We start from the raw sequence: 16,483 nt of genomic DNA, 5'->3' as shown, positions 1-16,483 counted from the left end.
TAAAATGATGAGAGAATGTTTTAATTTACAGAAATCGACCTGCAAAAATTTTGAGAGCTATCTTGTAACTTTTCCTAATCCTTGTTAAAAGGGGAACAGCAAGAGTTTGAGGATATCTAAGTTGTAAAATGGACATAAGGACATCACCAATAAGCTGGACTCCAGAAAGCTCTGTCTAGGATTTTATTAGACTGCTTTTGTTCCCCCAATATACCTGTATTGGAAGATTGAGACAAAAAGGCACAAACTCACATTAAATAAACAAGGTAATCTAATCAGTTCTACAAAGTGTATTTTGTAAAAGAAGTAGCACTAGGAATCAACCAAAATAAGTCAGGGAGTCCCAGTAGGGACTGTAAGAGAGTTTGGGAAGATATACATGTGCCCACAATACTGACCCTGTCCCCCACCTCTCTGTGAGGCGGCCAGAGCCCAGCACCCCTCCTACAGAGGCACTGCTGCTTCTAACCGGGACTACAGCCCTGGAAATCTTAACAGAAGCTGGTCTGAAGGGGCATGGCACATCCTCGGGTACTACCCCTGGAGCTGAGCCTTGCATCATAAGCCCCTCTGAGTGCTAGTTAGTTTGGGAGGGGATAAGGAGGGAAGGGAGGTACTTAAAATAAGCCAACACTGTTGCCCAGCAGCAACACTATCTGCGAGGATGGAACAGACCAGGGACATCCCTCCTGTTTATGTGGGCTAGAGCCCTAGATCCCGCTGACTTCTGGAAATTCTAGCAGCTCATGTGGATGCTTTCAAATTGGGCAACAGGTGGAGGTGGGAGGAGCCAAAGAAAAGGCTAACAAAGAGCGAGCCCCTCCCCCTAGAGCTGGAGTGATATGTGTGGATCTCTGAGAAGAGCTGAAGGAAGGAGACTAACATCTGCTGACCCTCAAGCCACATCAACAGTGGTCTGTTTAGAATATCACCACTTGTTTCTCCCAGGATAACCCACATCTGGACTTGACTTAGTTGAAGAATGAAGAAGGGAAAGCTTTAAGCACACATATAATTATAGCTAACACAGAGCTTGTAGGAAAACATGTATATACTTTTCTCCAGTAGGAATGCCTCGTCAACTTTCCCAGTCAAATAAATGCTACCAACAGTTGGGATGCTAATAACCAACTGAATTGCTCCAGATCCATTACTACAGACCCCACAAGGTGAGGAGACTAATAGGAAGGTGTGACAGGACATCTGATCCCTAAGGGGCCCCAATGAAGTTGAGAGCTACCCCGGCTGAGGGGTCTGAGTTTGTCCACCCTTGCCCCAGGAGGGCCACAGGGAAGCAGCCATCAGGAAGTCACAGGTGTAATCCTGTGAGACGCTCCCTTATTGCACTTAGAAATGAGTAAGGCCAAACTGACAAGAACATAAGGACAGATTATCCCATCCTACTTTTCTCTCCCCAACAGAGATTTGGTCTCTCATTAGCAGTGGCACCCAGACTAAAATGGGCTTGAGTCACTGCACACTCAGCCAACATCCTTCACAAGGCTTGGGAAATGTCAGGTGGCACCACAGCTATCTCAAATTCTCCCACTGGAAAGGCATACTTGGCTTCTGCCAAGTCATAGGGAACTATGAAGCACTCAGCGGCTTCTCTTCCCGGCAGCCTGGACTTTCTCACTAGCCAACTTTGGTAGAGTTCTGTACTACTATCACTACTTGTTTCTGATTGTCCAGGACAGAATTCAGCATGAGGGCAGGACAAGCTGAGTTCCTGATACCCAAATTCCTTTCCAGGACTAGGGACAAGGGGGAACATGTTCTGGGGAAGCTTTTCACACGCTTGTTCTGTGCAGCATGAAAAGATTAGGACCTCTGTGTCCTGACCAGCCTCAGACAGAGGACAGGAATCTAAGAAAGCACAGAGAAAAGAGGATTATTGCTGAGTGGCAGCACCAGCCCAAAAGGGAAGAGGAGCACGGACATACAGAACTCCTAGGGGTAAGGGGGTGGGGCAGACTCAGTTCCAAGGGCCACACTGGACAGTTCCTCCACGTAGAGTTGACCTGGGCATATTATGGGCTCTGCAGAGATTCAGACAGAGTGGGCAACAGGAGGGCCAAGAAGCCATAGGTATTTCTAAGACTAGTGACTAGAGATGCAATGCCTGGGCCAGGGGTTATTTGTTTTTGTTTAGTTTTCAAAACACAGACTGGCTGCGCCTTGGGTACTTCCATGGTGCCTAGAGCACTCTTAACACTGGGTTACTGGGAGCAGAGATCAGAGTTATGAAGCCACATTGCTGTCCTGTGGGACTGTGGGGAAAAAAAAATCTGTATTTCTAACTCATCCCCTCTCCCAAGGTGAGCACTCATATTGCAAAGATCTGCCCAGGAAGCAAAATACCTTAGTTCATCCCAAGGCTGGAAATAAACAAACATAAATCATTTAAATCACCACATCACAAAAGGCAGCTATTTTGAAAGACTAAAAATGTCACTTGGAAATCAAGGGGGTGGGGGACACACAGAAATGGGTTGAGAACACAATGGTTGGAGAGGGAGGAGCTGTAAATACAGCAACCTACACGCCACATATCTCAGAGGAGCAGGCTCCCGCACACACGGGCCTCATAATACCAGACGGTCTATTTGTTCACAATATTAACGGGCATCTAGAATTTAGCTACAGTAAGGGATCGAAAGTTGCCTGAAGAATGGGCATAGAAAGGCTGTGTCCGAAGATGGCCTGTCACTCGGGAGGGTGGAGCTGCTGGGCCTTCCTGTTGACCACTGTCTTGCAAAACTAGAAGAAAAATACAATTATTAAGGAAGCAACAGAGGAAAACAAATACACTGTAAATCATCATTGAGGGGGGAATTTCAAAAGGAGGAAGGATGCCAGGCGGTGTGGTGGTAGGTGAAGGGAGAGAGGAAACTAAGGTCTAAGCAGTGACTGAGAAGCTGGCATGGCAACAATCCACTTAATCCCACTGTTTTATCTCCCAGAAGTTCTCAAGCACATGGAGCGGGGAGAGAAAGCAGAGGTTTGCGTCACTGCTGGCAAGACCCTAGGCCTCCTTAGCACCTCAGTGCTGAAGGACAGCCGGTTTTTATTTGATCACATGATTTTCTCTCAGAGCCAGGCTTTTCATTCCATAATTAAGCTTCTCTGAGCTGCTGGAATTACAGCAAGTCCAGAGATGTGCAGGGCACTGTAGCTAACAGAAGGAAGGGTCTTGGGGAAGAGTGACAAAGAACAAGGGACATCCCATCCTGGTCCTATGACCTGGGCAGAAATACTCTCGAAGCATCTGAAAGATGCTCCCTCTAATGGGGACAGCTACTCAGTCTGGGATCGGGAGAATAAAGAGGAAGGAAACGAAGCACCAGACCCAAGAAGGAACACTGGGAAAAACTGGCCAACGAATTTTCCAAGGGAGGGGCAGGGAATGGCAGCAGTGTGGAGCTAGGAACTGGCTCTGGCACAGGGGGTTCAGAAAGCACCCCACAATGCCAGCTTCAACTTGAAATGGCTCAAGTTACAAAAGGAAGAGTAATTAGTGCAGATAAGCTTTGAGTCCCCCACCCCAACCCCACTTCTCACCACCCTGTTCCTGTCTCTGTCTGAGTGGTTCTTTATACAATCACATGTCCCTGAAATGTCTTAACAGTCATAACCTCTCTCAGTGGAAGCCCAAGAGCTATTCAGCATGGCAATCCTCATTATTACTAGAGGACAGGGGAGGAATAAAGCAGGTTTTCTGCCCCCAGAGTGAGCTGCTGAGCCTTGAGGACCCAAACTGATTTTAGCGCCTGTGACATGCTCAGTGAGAAATGTGGTACATACAGTGCAGAGGGGGAGGAGTGGCCTTAGTCATCCGCCGTCATTCCTTTCACTGGGTCCTTTTGTCTCATCTGGAACAGAAAAAAAAGGAAAAACTGAAAGCCTTTGCCGCTGATGGAGCCCACCACAAATACATTCCTCCTTCTCTTCGATCTTGCTAGTGGAGAGGGCAGAGCAAGCATTTTCTTGTGCACAAAGCAAATCAGAGAATAGAATCCTGCACACACACAGCCAAAGCCACCCCATTTATAGCTCTTGTCACTGGTCCCACCAACCATGATTTCTGTTTCTCTGCCCTGAATCCCATGTTGGGGTTTCGTTCTTAAGTTCTCTTCTTTCATTCATTCAGCAGATATTTAGGAAGCATCTTTTTTTGTGCAAGGAACTGCTCCAGGCCTGATGATTAAGCAATGAACCAAAATAGACCAAGTCTCGCTTCGAGGAGCTTAAATTCTGGGACAAGATGGGGAGAACGAACAAACTATGTCATTGGGGCTAAGGGCCACTGGCATAGAGGATGACTGTGGGGAAACACTATTTTATGAGCTGGCTGTGGAGAACCTCTCTGATGAGTGATGTTAGTGGAGACCTGGAGGAAGTGAGGGGGGAAATCCCGTGGCTCCCAGGGGTGGGGGTGGTTCCGGGAGCATTTCAGGCACAGGGAACAGCAATGCCCTCTTCTGAGCTCTAATTAGAGGCTTCGCCCAGTCAACCATGTGGACACAGTGTGGCTCCAGAGTTGGGCACCAGAGGACAGGGATGGAAAGTGCAGGGGAGATCGCAGCTCAGTGGAAGTGTGAGGCTGCCGGAAAACAGGATAGGGTCTTCTCTGGAAGCACTGAGTGGTCCCTGTCCCTGGCACCCTCCAAGCGGAAGAGGACACAACTTCTTGCTGGGAATACTGTGGTGGTGATCACTCTCAAATCCTTTCCAACTTGAAAATTCTACTCTAATTGCAGGATGTCTATAACGTGTGTTTTAACGTCCCATTAGATACTTCTCTCTCTCTGAGCTTTCTACTCGACTTTCACTCCATACTCATTCAACAACTTTTGAGCAGATAAGAGCATAAGCGCTGGAATCAAACTGCCTGGACCACATTCAGGCTCCATCACTAACTGTGTGACCTTGAGCAAGTTACTTCGCTGCTCTCTAAACCTCAATTTCTGTAATAATAAAACAGAGATAATAACAGTACATATGTCATGGGGGTTGTGGTGAAGATTAAAATACTCACGTAGAGTACTTAGCACACCAGCGTGCTTGGCACAGAGTCTGCACTCATACCTGCTATGAGTGTTGTTATGTCCTTGCTCTAAGCAGAGTCCTGTAGTGAAGGGGGTGTGTATGCAGCTCTGAAGAATCTGGACTTTCAAGCCACAGACTCCTCAGTTATGTTTTACTCACTAGATTGACTACTGCCACATCCTGCAGAGACTCTACCTCGGCAGCTGCAGTTCTCCACTGGGAACATTTTCAAATACGCTTCCTGCCACATTTCAAACTGATGTCTATTGTTCACCACCCACCCAACTACTATAATCAGTAAGTCCACGTGGAACCTGGACACGAGAAAAACATTCTTCTGGTCCTCCCCACAGGTTCCTATAGTCACTCCCTATTGACAGCATCACTGTAAAAAGGTCTTTGTTTGGTCTTTTACTCTAGAGTTTCCTCAAAATTGATTCAGAAAACTGCCTGGGGCACATGTAGGTTCTTGGGCCCCAGATCTGATGAATTAGAACCTACAGGAGAGGGACCTTAAGTGAGTCACAAAAATCAGCCTGTCTCACAAACCTCGCTTTTCATCATCCCCAGCAAAGATCCTCTGCTCCCAACAGGAAAGTTTCTGACACCAAGCCAGCCAGTAGGAGCTTATTCTGAGATCTCCCTGAAATGCCTTTCCCCTATAGATTCTGCTCAAAACTCAACTTTCCTGAATGATATCATTATTTTTTTTATTGCTTCTGTAACTTCAGTTAGCCACATTAATGAATACCTATTAACTTACTACTTTATAAGAGTTCAACACATTCAAAATTTTTCAATATGACAAATCTGGGTAAGAGCACTGTCATATTTTTTTAAAAGACTAAAAGTTAACTTTGTGGTGTTATGATGGAAGTATTTGTGTGAACACAGTATGTCAGATAAATACAGAAATAACTACAGATTGTAAAGCCCCCCTGCTGCATCCTATGAGAAGGTCTGGGAGTAGCAACACCCCAGTAGCAATGAGCACACCCAGCACCCAAACACCTCTGCCACTAAAGGAACCAGGGCTTCTGGGAGATACGGCCGATTCCAGCGCTGGTCATGGAAAGAGCAAGACAAGCCTGGAACACCTTGCTGTGTAGAATGAAGGTAACATCACCAGAACTGGACAGAAAGGCAGGTAGAAGACAGTGAAAAGAACACCAAATCTATGATGTTTTGGCCTAAAACACAGAAACTGGATCTAATCACACAGAATCGTTGGACATATTTCAACTGAAAAACATTCAATAAAATGACTATCCTATAACCTTCACAAATGTCAAGGTCGTGGAAGTCCCAGAATACTGAGGAATTGAACCAGACTAAACGAGACTAGGAGGGCACAGTGTGTGTAATGTAGGGTTGTACCCTTTCCTTGAAAAGAATGGGGTCTCTGGGTTAAATGGGAGTACAGGAGTTCTTCATTATTCTTGTCATTTTCTGTGAGTTTGAAACTCTTTCAAAATAATTTTTTTAAAAAGACAAATGCTAATTCGAAAAGACATATGCACCCCAATATTCACAGCAGCACTATTTACAGTAGCCAAGACATGGAAACAACCCAAATGTTCGACAGATGACTAGATAAAGAAGATGTAGTTGATACACAATGAAATACTACTCAGCCATAAAAAAGAATAAAGTAATGTCATTTGCAGCAACATGGATGGACCTGGAGACTGTCATTCTAAGTGAAGTAAGTCAGAAAAAGAAAGAAAAATACCACATGGTATCACTTATATGTGAAATCTAAAGAAAAAATGGAGGGGGGAGACACAAATGAACGTATCTACAAAACAGAAAGACAGACAAAGAGAGCAAACTTACGGTTTCCAGGGGGTAAAGGGGGTGGAAAGGGATAAATTGGGAATTCTAAATTTGCACCTCTTGAGGAGTGATGGAAACGTTAGTTATCTTGATTGTGGTGGGAGTTTCACTGGTATATACATCTATCAAAATTAATCAAATTGTACATCTGAAATATGTGTAGTTTGCTGTATAAGAATCATACTACAGAAAAGGTGTTAAAAATAAATAGTTTAAAAAATTTTTAAATTAAAAATTAAAAAAATAAAAGACAGAAACACGTTCATTAAATGTCTGCTCACTAATGACCATTCACGTAAATTTTCAATAATCAGAGAGGCTAAGATTTGGCTTTGTGGGAGCAAAGCTCCCCAGGCCTCAGGCAGATTCTTGTATGCCCTGAGAGTTCACTGTCTTGCTTTAATTTACTAATGTAAAGCCAGGTCCTGTTTTCCTACTGCTTGAAATAAGATGCAACTTCCTATCAGGAAACACGATAGCTTCCTCCACTCTCAGAGACAAGGTTCCCCCACAGAGGGTGCCACTGAAATAAAAATATATTATTTCATTCTTATAATGAAATGCCCTAAGAATGCTTATTTCCTGTTTCCTGGGGCCTAAATGACATGAAAGATTTTATCTGATGTTTGTAGTGTTCCTCAGATCGAGCCACTGCAGGCTCTCTATATACATATAGTCGAGGAACATGAAAATAGAAGCTCCAGTCTTGGTTTGTTTATTTTTAACAGTGGTTTCCTCTAGGGAATGAGGCCAGGAGTTGGAGGAAAAGGACTTTTATTCATCTACTTACTTATTTATTTGGACTTCTATTTTTAATATTTTTCTCTATTTTTTGAAAATTGCTTTTACTATAAGTATGAAATACTCCTTTGACTTAAAAAAAAACCCAGTAAAAGTATCAATGTCAGTTTCCTGGGTATGATATTGTACTATCGTTTTGCAAGATGTCATTGGGAGAAACAGATCTCCTCTCTATTATTTCTTAAACCTGAATGTAAATCTTACAATCATCTCAAAATAAAAAGTTCAATTAAAAAAAAAAGCTAGTAAAAAAAAAAAAAAACCCAACAGTTTAGGACATTGAAAAGTAACCACAAGTCAGTTCTGAAAGCACAGATAGGAGGCACATGTGGAATTGTTTTTATTTACCTATGTTTAAATTTTATTTTTATTTATTTATTTATTAAAGGGGGGGATTAGATTTGTTTGTTTGTTTGTTTAAATGGAGGTGTTGGGAATTGAACTGAGGACGCTGTGCATGCTAAGCACATACTCTACCACTGAGCTATACCCTTCTCCCTTGGATTTTGTTGTTGTTGTTGTGAAGGAGGTAATTAGGTTTATTTCTTTCTTTATTTTTAGAGGTGGTACTGGAGATTGAACCGAGGACACCTCATGCACATGCTAAGCATGTGCTCTACCACTATACCCTCCCCACTTTGAAATTGTTTTTCAAATCTCTTTAGTAAGCCACTCTCTTTATAACAGGTTTAGCCCTTTGGGAAAGAAATTTGGCAAGAAATAACAAGAGTCTTAAATTCTCTAATTCCATTCATAGGAATTTATTTTAAGTAAATAATCCTAATTACCCAAAAAACTTAGTGTACAAAAATTTTTCACCACAGCATCATTTAGAAACAGTGAGAACCAGCAAACAACACAACAGAAACAAGGAAACGCCAGAGTACAGAGCAATATGTACACTACTCTTAGAAACGTGTGTGCAGAAACGGGTTTTTAGTAGGAAATGCTCTGTTATAACGTTTAGAGAAAAAAGTAAGAGAAGCACTCGGCATGTGCAATACCATCATAACTAAGTAAAAGTGTATAGAAAGACTTAAAATGTTTACGGTGGTTGTCTTTAAATAGTAAGAGTACAAGTGACTTTTTTCTTTCTACTCTTCACTCTTTTCCAAAAAGTATTTAAACTTATATACTACCTTAATATTGAAAAATGAAACTATTTTAAAAGAAAATAAAGCTGCTCCCATATTTCAAGATGTTGGCCCATCTTCCAGGTGGTCCGCCCTGGGGTCAGTCACGGCTGGGCAGGGCGGAGGGAATTAGGACCCCACAGACTGGGATCCCTCAGCCTCAAAAGACCCAGCTCTGCCCTCTGCAGGCGCTGCAGGAGTCCAACTTCAGATTCCAATCTCCCACAGCCCAGCAGGCGAGCTGGGCACTGAGTGGTTTCTCCTTATCAGCTCAATCCTCAGAACCTCTATCTACTATAATCCCAAGTGGGAAACTCTGGGATGTGGTATCCTGCCAGGAACTTCACTGCACAGAGAAACTTACACAATCACTGAGTTTAAGACTTCAAATCTAAAACTGACAGTGACCCATCAGTCAAAAAGCCACAGGATGGAGCAAGGGCCCTCCTCCCCAAAGTTCAGGTGATGAGAAAGCGATGGGCACATTCATGTACAAGCATACGCACAGGGGGACTGGCTACAAGGAGGCTCAGAAACAGTCCCCAAGGTGGGCCAGCAAGGCAAGGGCGCCACATGGCCTCTCAGCTCTGTCCCGAAGTACCAAGTCCAGAAGGGACGGCTCCGGAGGGAACAGAAGAGCTGACAGGGACTTCAAGAGGAAGACCCACAAATATGGTATGGAATTTTAACTGTGCCCTCTTTGCTGTTTTTCAGCAGATGTTCTAGAGTCCAGTAAATAGTTTTCTTAAAATTTAAAAAATGAATCCTCTTTCCCCAGTCTCATTACCTACAGAGTTAACGGCCAAAGGCCCAGGAAGTATCTTCACTAAACAAGAAGGTATCCATAACTTCTGAGCCTCAGTTTCTCTGTCTATAAAATAAAAGGTACAGGCAGCCATGAGGATTTCATGACACAGTACATATAAAATGCTTACCACACATGACAGGCACAGAAAGAGCTCAATAAATGTTAGCTTCTATTAATAATAAAACTATGTTTATTACTGCCATGTTCATAAGATAGTGAGTCCCCCATTGTAGGAGGTGATCGAGCACAAGCTGGGGTGGGGGGGCTGCAGATAGCACTCAATCACTGGCCATATAACTGGACTAAATGACCTTTAAGGTACCTTCTTCCACTTTTGAGATCATGAGTTTCTTAAGAGAGCAGGAGTGAGGGAGAGACCCTGTTCTATACAGGCACACATTTCCTGACATTCTTCTTTTTAGGGCAAAGGACTAATCTCTTGATCCCTGGTTTCTCAAATCCTTGAGCCTCATCCAAGAACGGTGGGTCCACCCCTCAACAGGGATGAGAATTATGGCAGTGGTGACCGTGGCCTTAGAGTGACCTCTCATAACTCACAAAACAATCCACCCACATGAGACTACTATGCACTGGTTTAAAAAATAACAGTCATAATTCCTATCGCAAACTTACAGTTAATCATGGCAGACTGAATAGATGCATTTATTGCTCTGCCTCCCCAAAAGCCTACCACAATGACCGTGAAGGAATTTTTTAAAGGATGTAAAACCACAAAGACAACAAGAACAGAGAAGACAACAGCAGTTAAGAGGGAAACAGCATTCTGGAAGATGAAAAAAGTACAGCTGAGTAGTGACTAACGCACAGAACAGCAGAGGCTCACACCCAAGTGCCTGTGAGGAACGGAAACTCAACTGCACTCAGGCTCTCCAAAGGCTTGGGAACAGCGGCACCAGGTACCTCTAAAAGTGGGAGTGCAGGTGGGGTTAAAAACTGGTGACTTCTTTGAAAGCAGGAATAAAGAACAGTTTGGCCCTGGAGTTCCCTCCCCCAGTTCTCACAGTCCAGCAAGCCCTGCTTCCTGCCACAGCAAACTGGGGGTTCACTCTCTGGAGGTGCTGAGGGTAGCCAGGCTCAGCTGGGGGTGAAGTGGGCAGGATGCAGATTAGGTTAAAGACACCCCATAGCACGGTGAACCCACCAGGACCCTTCTCAGCTCAGCTCCCAGAAGGCTAGCCCTGACCATCCCCACGAGCAAAAGACTGGGGAGTCCTCTGGAAGCAAAATGAGCAGCTGAAGAAAAACAGAATCCTGAAGCTGGGGCCCACCTGACTTCCGTTCAGTAAGCCCACCCTGATCCAGAGCTCCAATCCGTTTTTTTAGGGCTTCACTCTTCAATGTGAATGGGCAGCCAAGGACCCCCAGTCATTTGAGGGAAGCCCCCAACACAAAACAATAGTCCAGTAGGAAAAGTGAGCTCAGGGGAAACAAAAAATGTTCAGGGGGCAGAGATACCTCAAAACCAAACACAAGAGCCAAAACCCAGAGCTTTAGAAAAGGAAGATGTTGAGGTAGAAATAAAGAAAAAAATACTTTAAAAAAAGAACACAGAAGAAGAAATGCTTTAAAATATCTTAAATTCAAAAGAGGAGAGAAAAGTTAACCCTGGAAAATCTCTGCCAAACAGCAGACATTTTAAAAAATGAGAGAAAACATAAGAGAATTAGAAGGCCAATTCATGAGGTCCAACTTCTGACTGAAAAAAATTCCAAAAGAGAACAGAGGGGAGAAAATGATGAGACAGGTAATACAAAAACATCTTCCAGAACTGACAAGATCTTTAGATCAAAGTGTCTACCGAGTGGGAGCAAAATGCACGAGAATGAACCAATGGTTGGTTGGTTCATTACCCCGTTACTGTGCAAGCAACCCGACCAACCACCTCAGTAAGACTCAGAGACAAAACTGAGAGATACAGACACAGAAAACTAAGCTAACACAAAGAAGGGAGGCCGTTGCTCACTTCTTGACAAAACAAGAAAATTATCCAAGGAAGGAATGAAAATCAGAGTAGACTAAAGGGCTCAGCTGGTAAAAAAGAACTTCAAAGGCAAAAAAATAATAAATGCTGACTGATGAGTTAACCCAAAATTGTGATCTGGGAGGATGGAGAGAAGTGTGGGTGGTGGGTGGAGTAAAAGAGCCAAATCTTCCATAGGAAAAAGTAGACAATTAATAGCTCAAGTCGAAAAAGAATTAAGAGGTTAAGCATACTATCTGGAAACACGGAAGTCATTAACAAAAGAAACCACCCTGAGAACTGCAAGGGGTTGCTTCTGGGGGCGGGACCTCAGGGACTGGGCAGAGGAGGACAGTGTCTTCCTCATAAGCCAGGATATTGCCTGAGTTTTAAAAGCATAAAAATGCTTGTGAAGGTGATGGATATGTTTATGGCACTGACTGTGGTGATGGCTCCAAGGGTGTATATCTATCTGCACACTCATCAAGATGTATACATTAAACAGGGGCATGCAGCTCTTTGTATGTCAATCAGACCTCAATAGATTTTTTTTAAAAAGTAAAAAAAAGAAAAAGAAAAGAAAAGAAAACTTGGATAGAAATATTTTCAGAAAGAGGAAAAGAAAAAAGAAAGAAAAAAGACAAGTGAGCTCGAGGTACTGTCAGTGCACAAAGGTCCCATACAGTTGCTACAGGGGTTGGAACATGTCCCACAATGGTTTTGCTTTCTCTTCCACTGCCAACTATTTAAAAAATTCCAATTTCAAAGAGGGTTTTCTGCATTTGCAGTTATTTTGGAGGACAAAGATCATCTAAGCTTTTGGCACAGTTATCCACAGGATGGAGAAACAGGCAAAGACAAGGGCGGGATTAAGAAAGCACTCCTGATGATGAGTGCACTCCAACTTTGGGTCTGGGGGAGGCAGATCCAGTGGATGCTCTGCAGAGTCCTCTTAGCACTGAGAATTCAAATTTGACCCAAAGGGTGAAAGGCTGTCAGCAGGTGCTCCCATGACCCCGGGGTACTTTTGGACTGGCCTGCCAGGCAGTGGGCGGCTGAAGATACAGACTAAACCCCAAAGGCTCTGCGTTCCTCTGTTTGGTCATTTGTTTCTTTTCTTTTGTCAGGACTCAGGTGACCAAAAGACTCAGGCCCAGCTCTTACATTGTTAGACTCGCCAGAGCCCTAGGCATTAAAAACTACCACTTCCTGAAGATCCTGAGCAAACGAATCAGGAGTTGTGTCCAAAATCCTGCCACTTCCCTGCCAAATGTAGCTGAATGAATGACTAAACATTTGCCTGCAACAGAAACTAACTCAGTAAAGCACTTAACCAGTGGGTCAGCCCAGAAGTGTTGTCCTGGAGGGTAAAATCAACTCCCTGGGGCTGTGGAGGAAGGAGGAGTGCCTTTTCCTGAGACCGGCACAGTGCAGCGGGAACATCTGTGTGGTGTGGGGCACGGGGCACCTGGGCCTGCATCTCACCTGAGGCCCTGCTGCAGAGCCCAGCAAGGCCATGCAAAGCAATGCCCGCCAGACACCCAGGCTCTGTGCCAACCCACCCAGGGAAAAATGTATGGCAGTTCCTATGAAACAGAGCTTCCTGCCAGACTTTTAGCCCTGAGAGGGCCAGAGGGAGCCCCAAATGGCACTGAGAGGGAAGAAACGAGGCCGGATGACTGGGGACCAGGGCTCTTCTCCCGAGCATATCACCAATGGGCTGCATGACTCTGGGCACCGAGCTCAACCCTCAGAGCCTCCACTCCCCTATATGAGAGTAGGGGTAACAGTGGGGCCTCCTCCCAGGGGTTGTGAGGATCACAGGAGACGTACCCTCAGACAGTGCCTCACATACGGTGGGTGCTTGAGTGTTATTTACTGACAACCTCCTCTGAGTGAGCCTTGCAGGGCAGCATCCCCAGACTCCCGGAATGAGGCAAGAGGAGTGTTAGGTCTCCAGGCTTCCATGGAGCAGCAGATAGCGCTCCTTCTGGGATCCATGCCAAGGCCAGAAAAAAAAGGCAAAGGCTCCAAACTCTAAAAATAGTTCAGAACAACCTTAGAGATGGGTCAGTTCTGTGTGTGCTGCTGCTGTCCTCTGTGGGTAATGTGCGTAGTGTTCATGGATCAGCCCGGCCTGCCTCCTCCCGGCTTCACCTCCACCTCTGCAGCCCAGCACGACTCCCCCTCCCGGCTCTGAAGAACCACTGCAGCAACTGCATTACTCACTTGGCATTCAGCACAGACCGCCATATCTGTCTCTCTGGATATGCCAAGACCTCGACTAGACTGCAAGTTCAAGAGCACGGGCTGCATTCTTCCTTGTAGTTCCCATATCGCCTGGCATTAGCCCTTACCCACAGTAGACGCTGACATGTTCCTAGAACCACAGGATGGCGCCCTCAGAGATCTGCCCCGGCATGAGTCTCCCTCATGCTCACACAGTTATCTGGCTGAGAGCCCCAAGTCTCCCCTGGGCTCCCGCGTACCTCATCCAGCTGTCTCTTCGTCTCTTCTTCCATCCTTCGAATGTCGTCCATGGTCAGGTCAACCCATTTATCCAGCCAACAGAACAGCTGCCTGTGGAAGTTTGTAAATAGACGCTTCTCTTGCTATAAAAAGGAGGGACCCAAGTTAGAACGTGGAAGGTGAAGGCCACTGCTGCAGCTCTCCTCCCCATGACCAAAGCCCAACTCTACTGGGAGCAGGGGCGAGGAGTGACACCCAGCTGGCTTATCTGGATCAGCCCTCCAGTCCCTTAGGTCAACGACCTTTGCCTTCATGCATCTGCCAAGTATGGCTTCAAGCTGGAGGAAGCCCCCTGGAGAGGCTGGGTCCCTACCTCACAGTGAGACTCTGTGCCCAAAATGCTACCAAGACGGGCAGCCCATGAGCATACAGCAGAGCCAAGGTCCCAAAACAACTGTGCCAGGTTTCCTCCTTGTCCCTGGAGCCTAAAGCCAGGTTAAAACTGGCCAGTAGCTATGGAATGTTGCCCAGTTTTACTAGACTCTCATGCACCAGAGATAAGGCTATAAAAACTCCCTAGGGGCTATTCAGGCAAGTGACTCAGTTTTCCTGGGTTTCTCCCATGTATACATGTTATGACACTTTTGTTTTGATAGTCCCTTGTTTAAAAAGGAAGGAAACTCCTTAGGTCTGTCTGGTTTAGTAATTCAGGGCCCTGGAGAAATTGGTTCCTAGTGCCTCTCGCCTTTTGGCTTCAAGAAAAGATACTGAGTTTTGTCGTTTATTCATAGCAAGCTCCTTCTTATTTTCCTCTTTGCCTCAGTTTCCTTCCCTGTCACATGTGGTGCCCTTGGACGGACAGGATTAAACTGTAAGACAGTTCAGTGCAAGGGGAAGTGGGGATCTGGGAAACCAATCTGAAATATTCGGATGTTGGCTACGGTAAGATACAAGCCACATGGGGTGTATGATCCTCTCTTGTTGGGCCAAACACCCCCCACCAACACACACTAGGAAGGCTGCACCCTGGTCACTCACCTTGTGTATAAAGTTTTCCACTTTGTTCTGTAGGCCCCACCACTTGAACTTGACAGTAACCAGTTTGTATGCACACATGTATGGGCAATCTTTCTGATTTACAAGTTCCTGCTGTATTAGAAACACACCCACAGGCAGGCAAGTAACTAAGAGGGCAGACCTCTGGCTCTCCCTTAGCCCAGTCCCAGCCATTCCCCTCCACCTCCAGGAGAGGACCACCCACGCTGTGCCCAGCCCCCGCCCCCTGGTGGTGAGGGTGTGAACTGCACCTTCCAATTGGGGCCCAAGGGTCCTCGGCCTGTTTTGATAGATTTAAATTTTGCAGGGTCTTCCTCTGCCTTGTAATCCTGAGAGAAGTTGTAGAATTGGAGTTGGAAGCGGGAGATGGGGGGAGAGAGAAAGAAGGGGAGAGAAAGAGAAAGAGAGATCAGATTTTCCACCAGAGCACAGTTCATACCAGCCTTGATGTGACAGGCGCACAGAAAATATGGGGGAATGTTACAAACAAGATGTAGAACTGTTTACATTCACCTCAGAGGAGTTCTCTGCGATTTTCTCTGCCAGGGTTTGTTTTCAGTTTTACAAGACTGTGCGAGCAGGCATCTACTTCTTAAGATGGGGACTTGCAACCTGGAGTGAACCACCAGATCTCCAGGGAAGGTGTTTTCAAAATACAGCAGTCGCTTGAACAATGCAGGGGTTAGTGGTGCTGACCCTCCGAGCAGTCGAAAACCCACGTATAACTTAGAGTTGGCCCTCCATACCTGCAACCCTCCGCATCCTTGGATTCAACCAACCAGGGACAGCGTGGAACTGTAGTATTTACTATTGAAAAAAAAAATTCCACTTACAGGTGGACCCCCACAGTTCAAACCTGTGTTGTTCAAGGGTCAACTGTATAGATTTCTGAGCTATTTATTCCGCACAAAACTCAGTGAATAAGAATATCTGCAAGTGAGGGTGGGATGCACTTTTTTGTTTTTTTAAACCTCCCAGGTGATTCTAAAACGGCAGCCTAGGTTGAGAATAACTGGCTGCTGCCATTCCTGAAATCTTCTAGTCCTATCTCCCTCTGGCTTTTGTTTTGTTTATAAACTGGCTTGTTTTAATAAAATCCCTACTGGAAATGTTCAATGTATAGACTCTACCCTCTTGTGTACTATCGTCAGTCTCCCCTCACTGATTTAAAATGCAGTCAATGCTGTGTGTTAATTAACTGCAACAGAAGTTTAACCTTTGGCTGTTCCTCTGCGTTGACTAACATGGGCTCAGGAAAAGCAAACCCCTTAGAGCATCTATTTAACAAATTAAAATATTTTAGGCACACAAAGTGACTCCAAGAAAGAGGTATCATACCCCTGGGGTATA

At 45.1% G+C, this 16,483-nt stretch overlaps 1 protein-coding gene across 1 annotated transcript in view; it reads right to left on the bottom strand.

Annotated features, from left to right (window-relative positions):
- Positions 1 to 169: 169 nt before the first annotated feature.
- Positions 170 to 16,483, bottom strand: part of PITPNA (phosphatidylinositol transfer protein alpha) — a 35,853-nt gene continuing 19,539 nt past the window's right edge. Inside the window, exons 8-12 of the mRNA XM_010978907.3 lie at positions 15,385 to 15,462; positions 15,116 to 15,226; positions 14,098 to 14,220; positions 3,805 to 3,872; positions 170 to 2,760 (exon numbers count right to left, since the gene is read on the bottom strand). Coding sequence (XP_010977209.1) covers positions 3,828 to 3,872; positions 14,098 to 14,220; positions 15,116 to 15,226; positions 15,385 to 15,462 — 357 coding nt within the window. The 3' untranslated portion in view covers positions 170 to 2,760; positions 3,805 to 3,827. The remainder of the gene's footprint in view (positions 2,761 to 3,804; positions 3,873 to 14,097; positions 14,221 to 15,115; positions 15,227 to 15,384; positions 15,463 to 16,483) is intronic.

This window comes from Camelus dromedarius, chromosome 16 (genome assembly GCF_036321535.1).
Source record: "Camelus dromedarius isolate mCamDro1 chromosome 16, mCamDro1.pat, whole genome shotgun sequence".
Taxonomy (NCBI): Eukaryota; Metazoa; Chordata; class Mammalia; order Artiodactyla; family Camelidae; genus Camelus; species Camelus dromedarius.
This window is presented reverse-complemented; position numbering and strand designations above follow the sequence as displayed.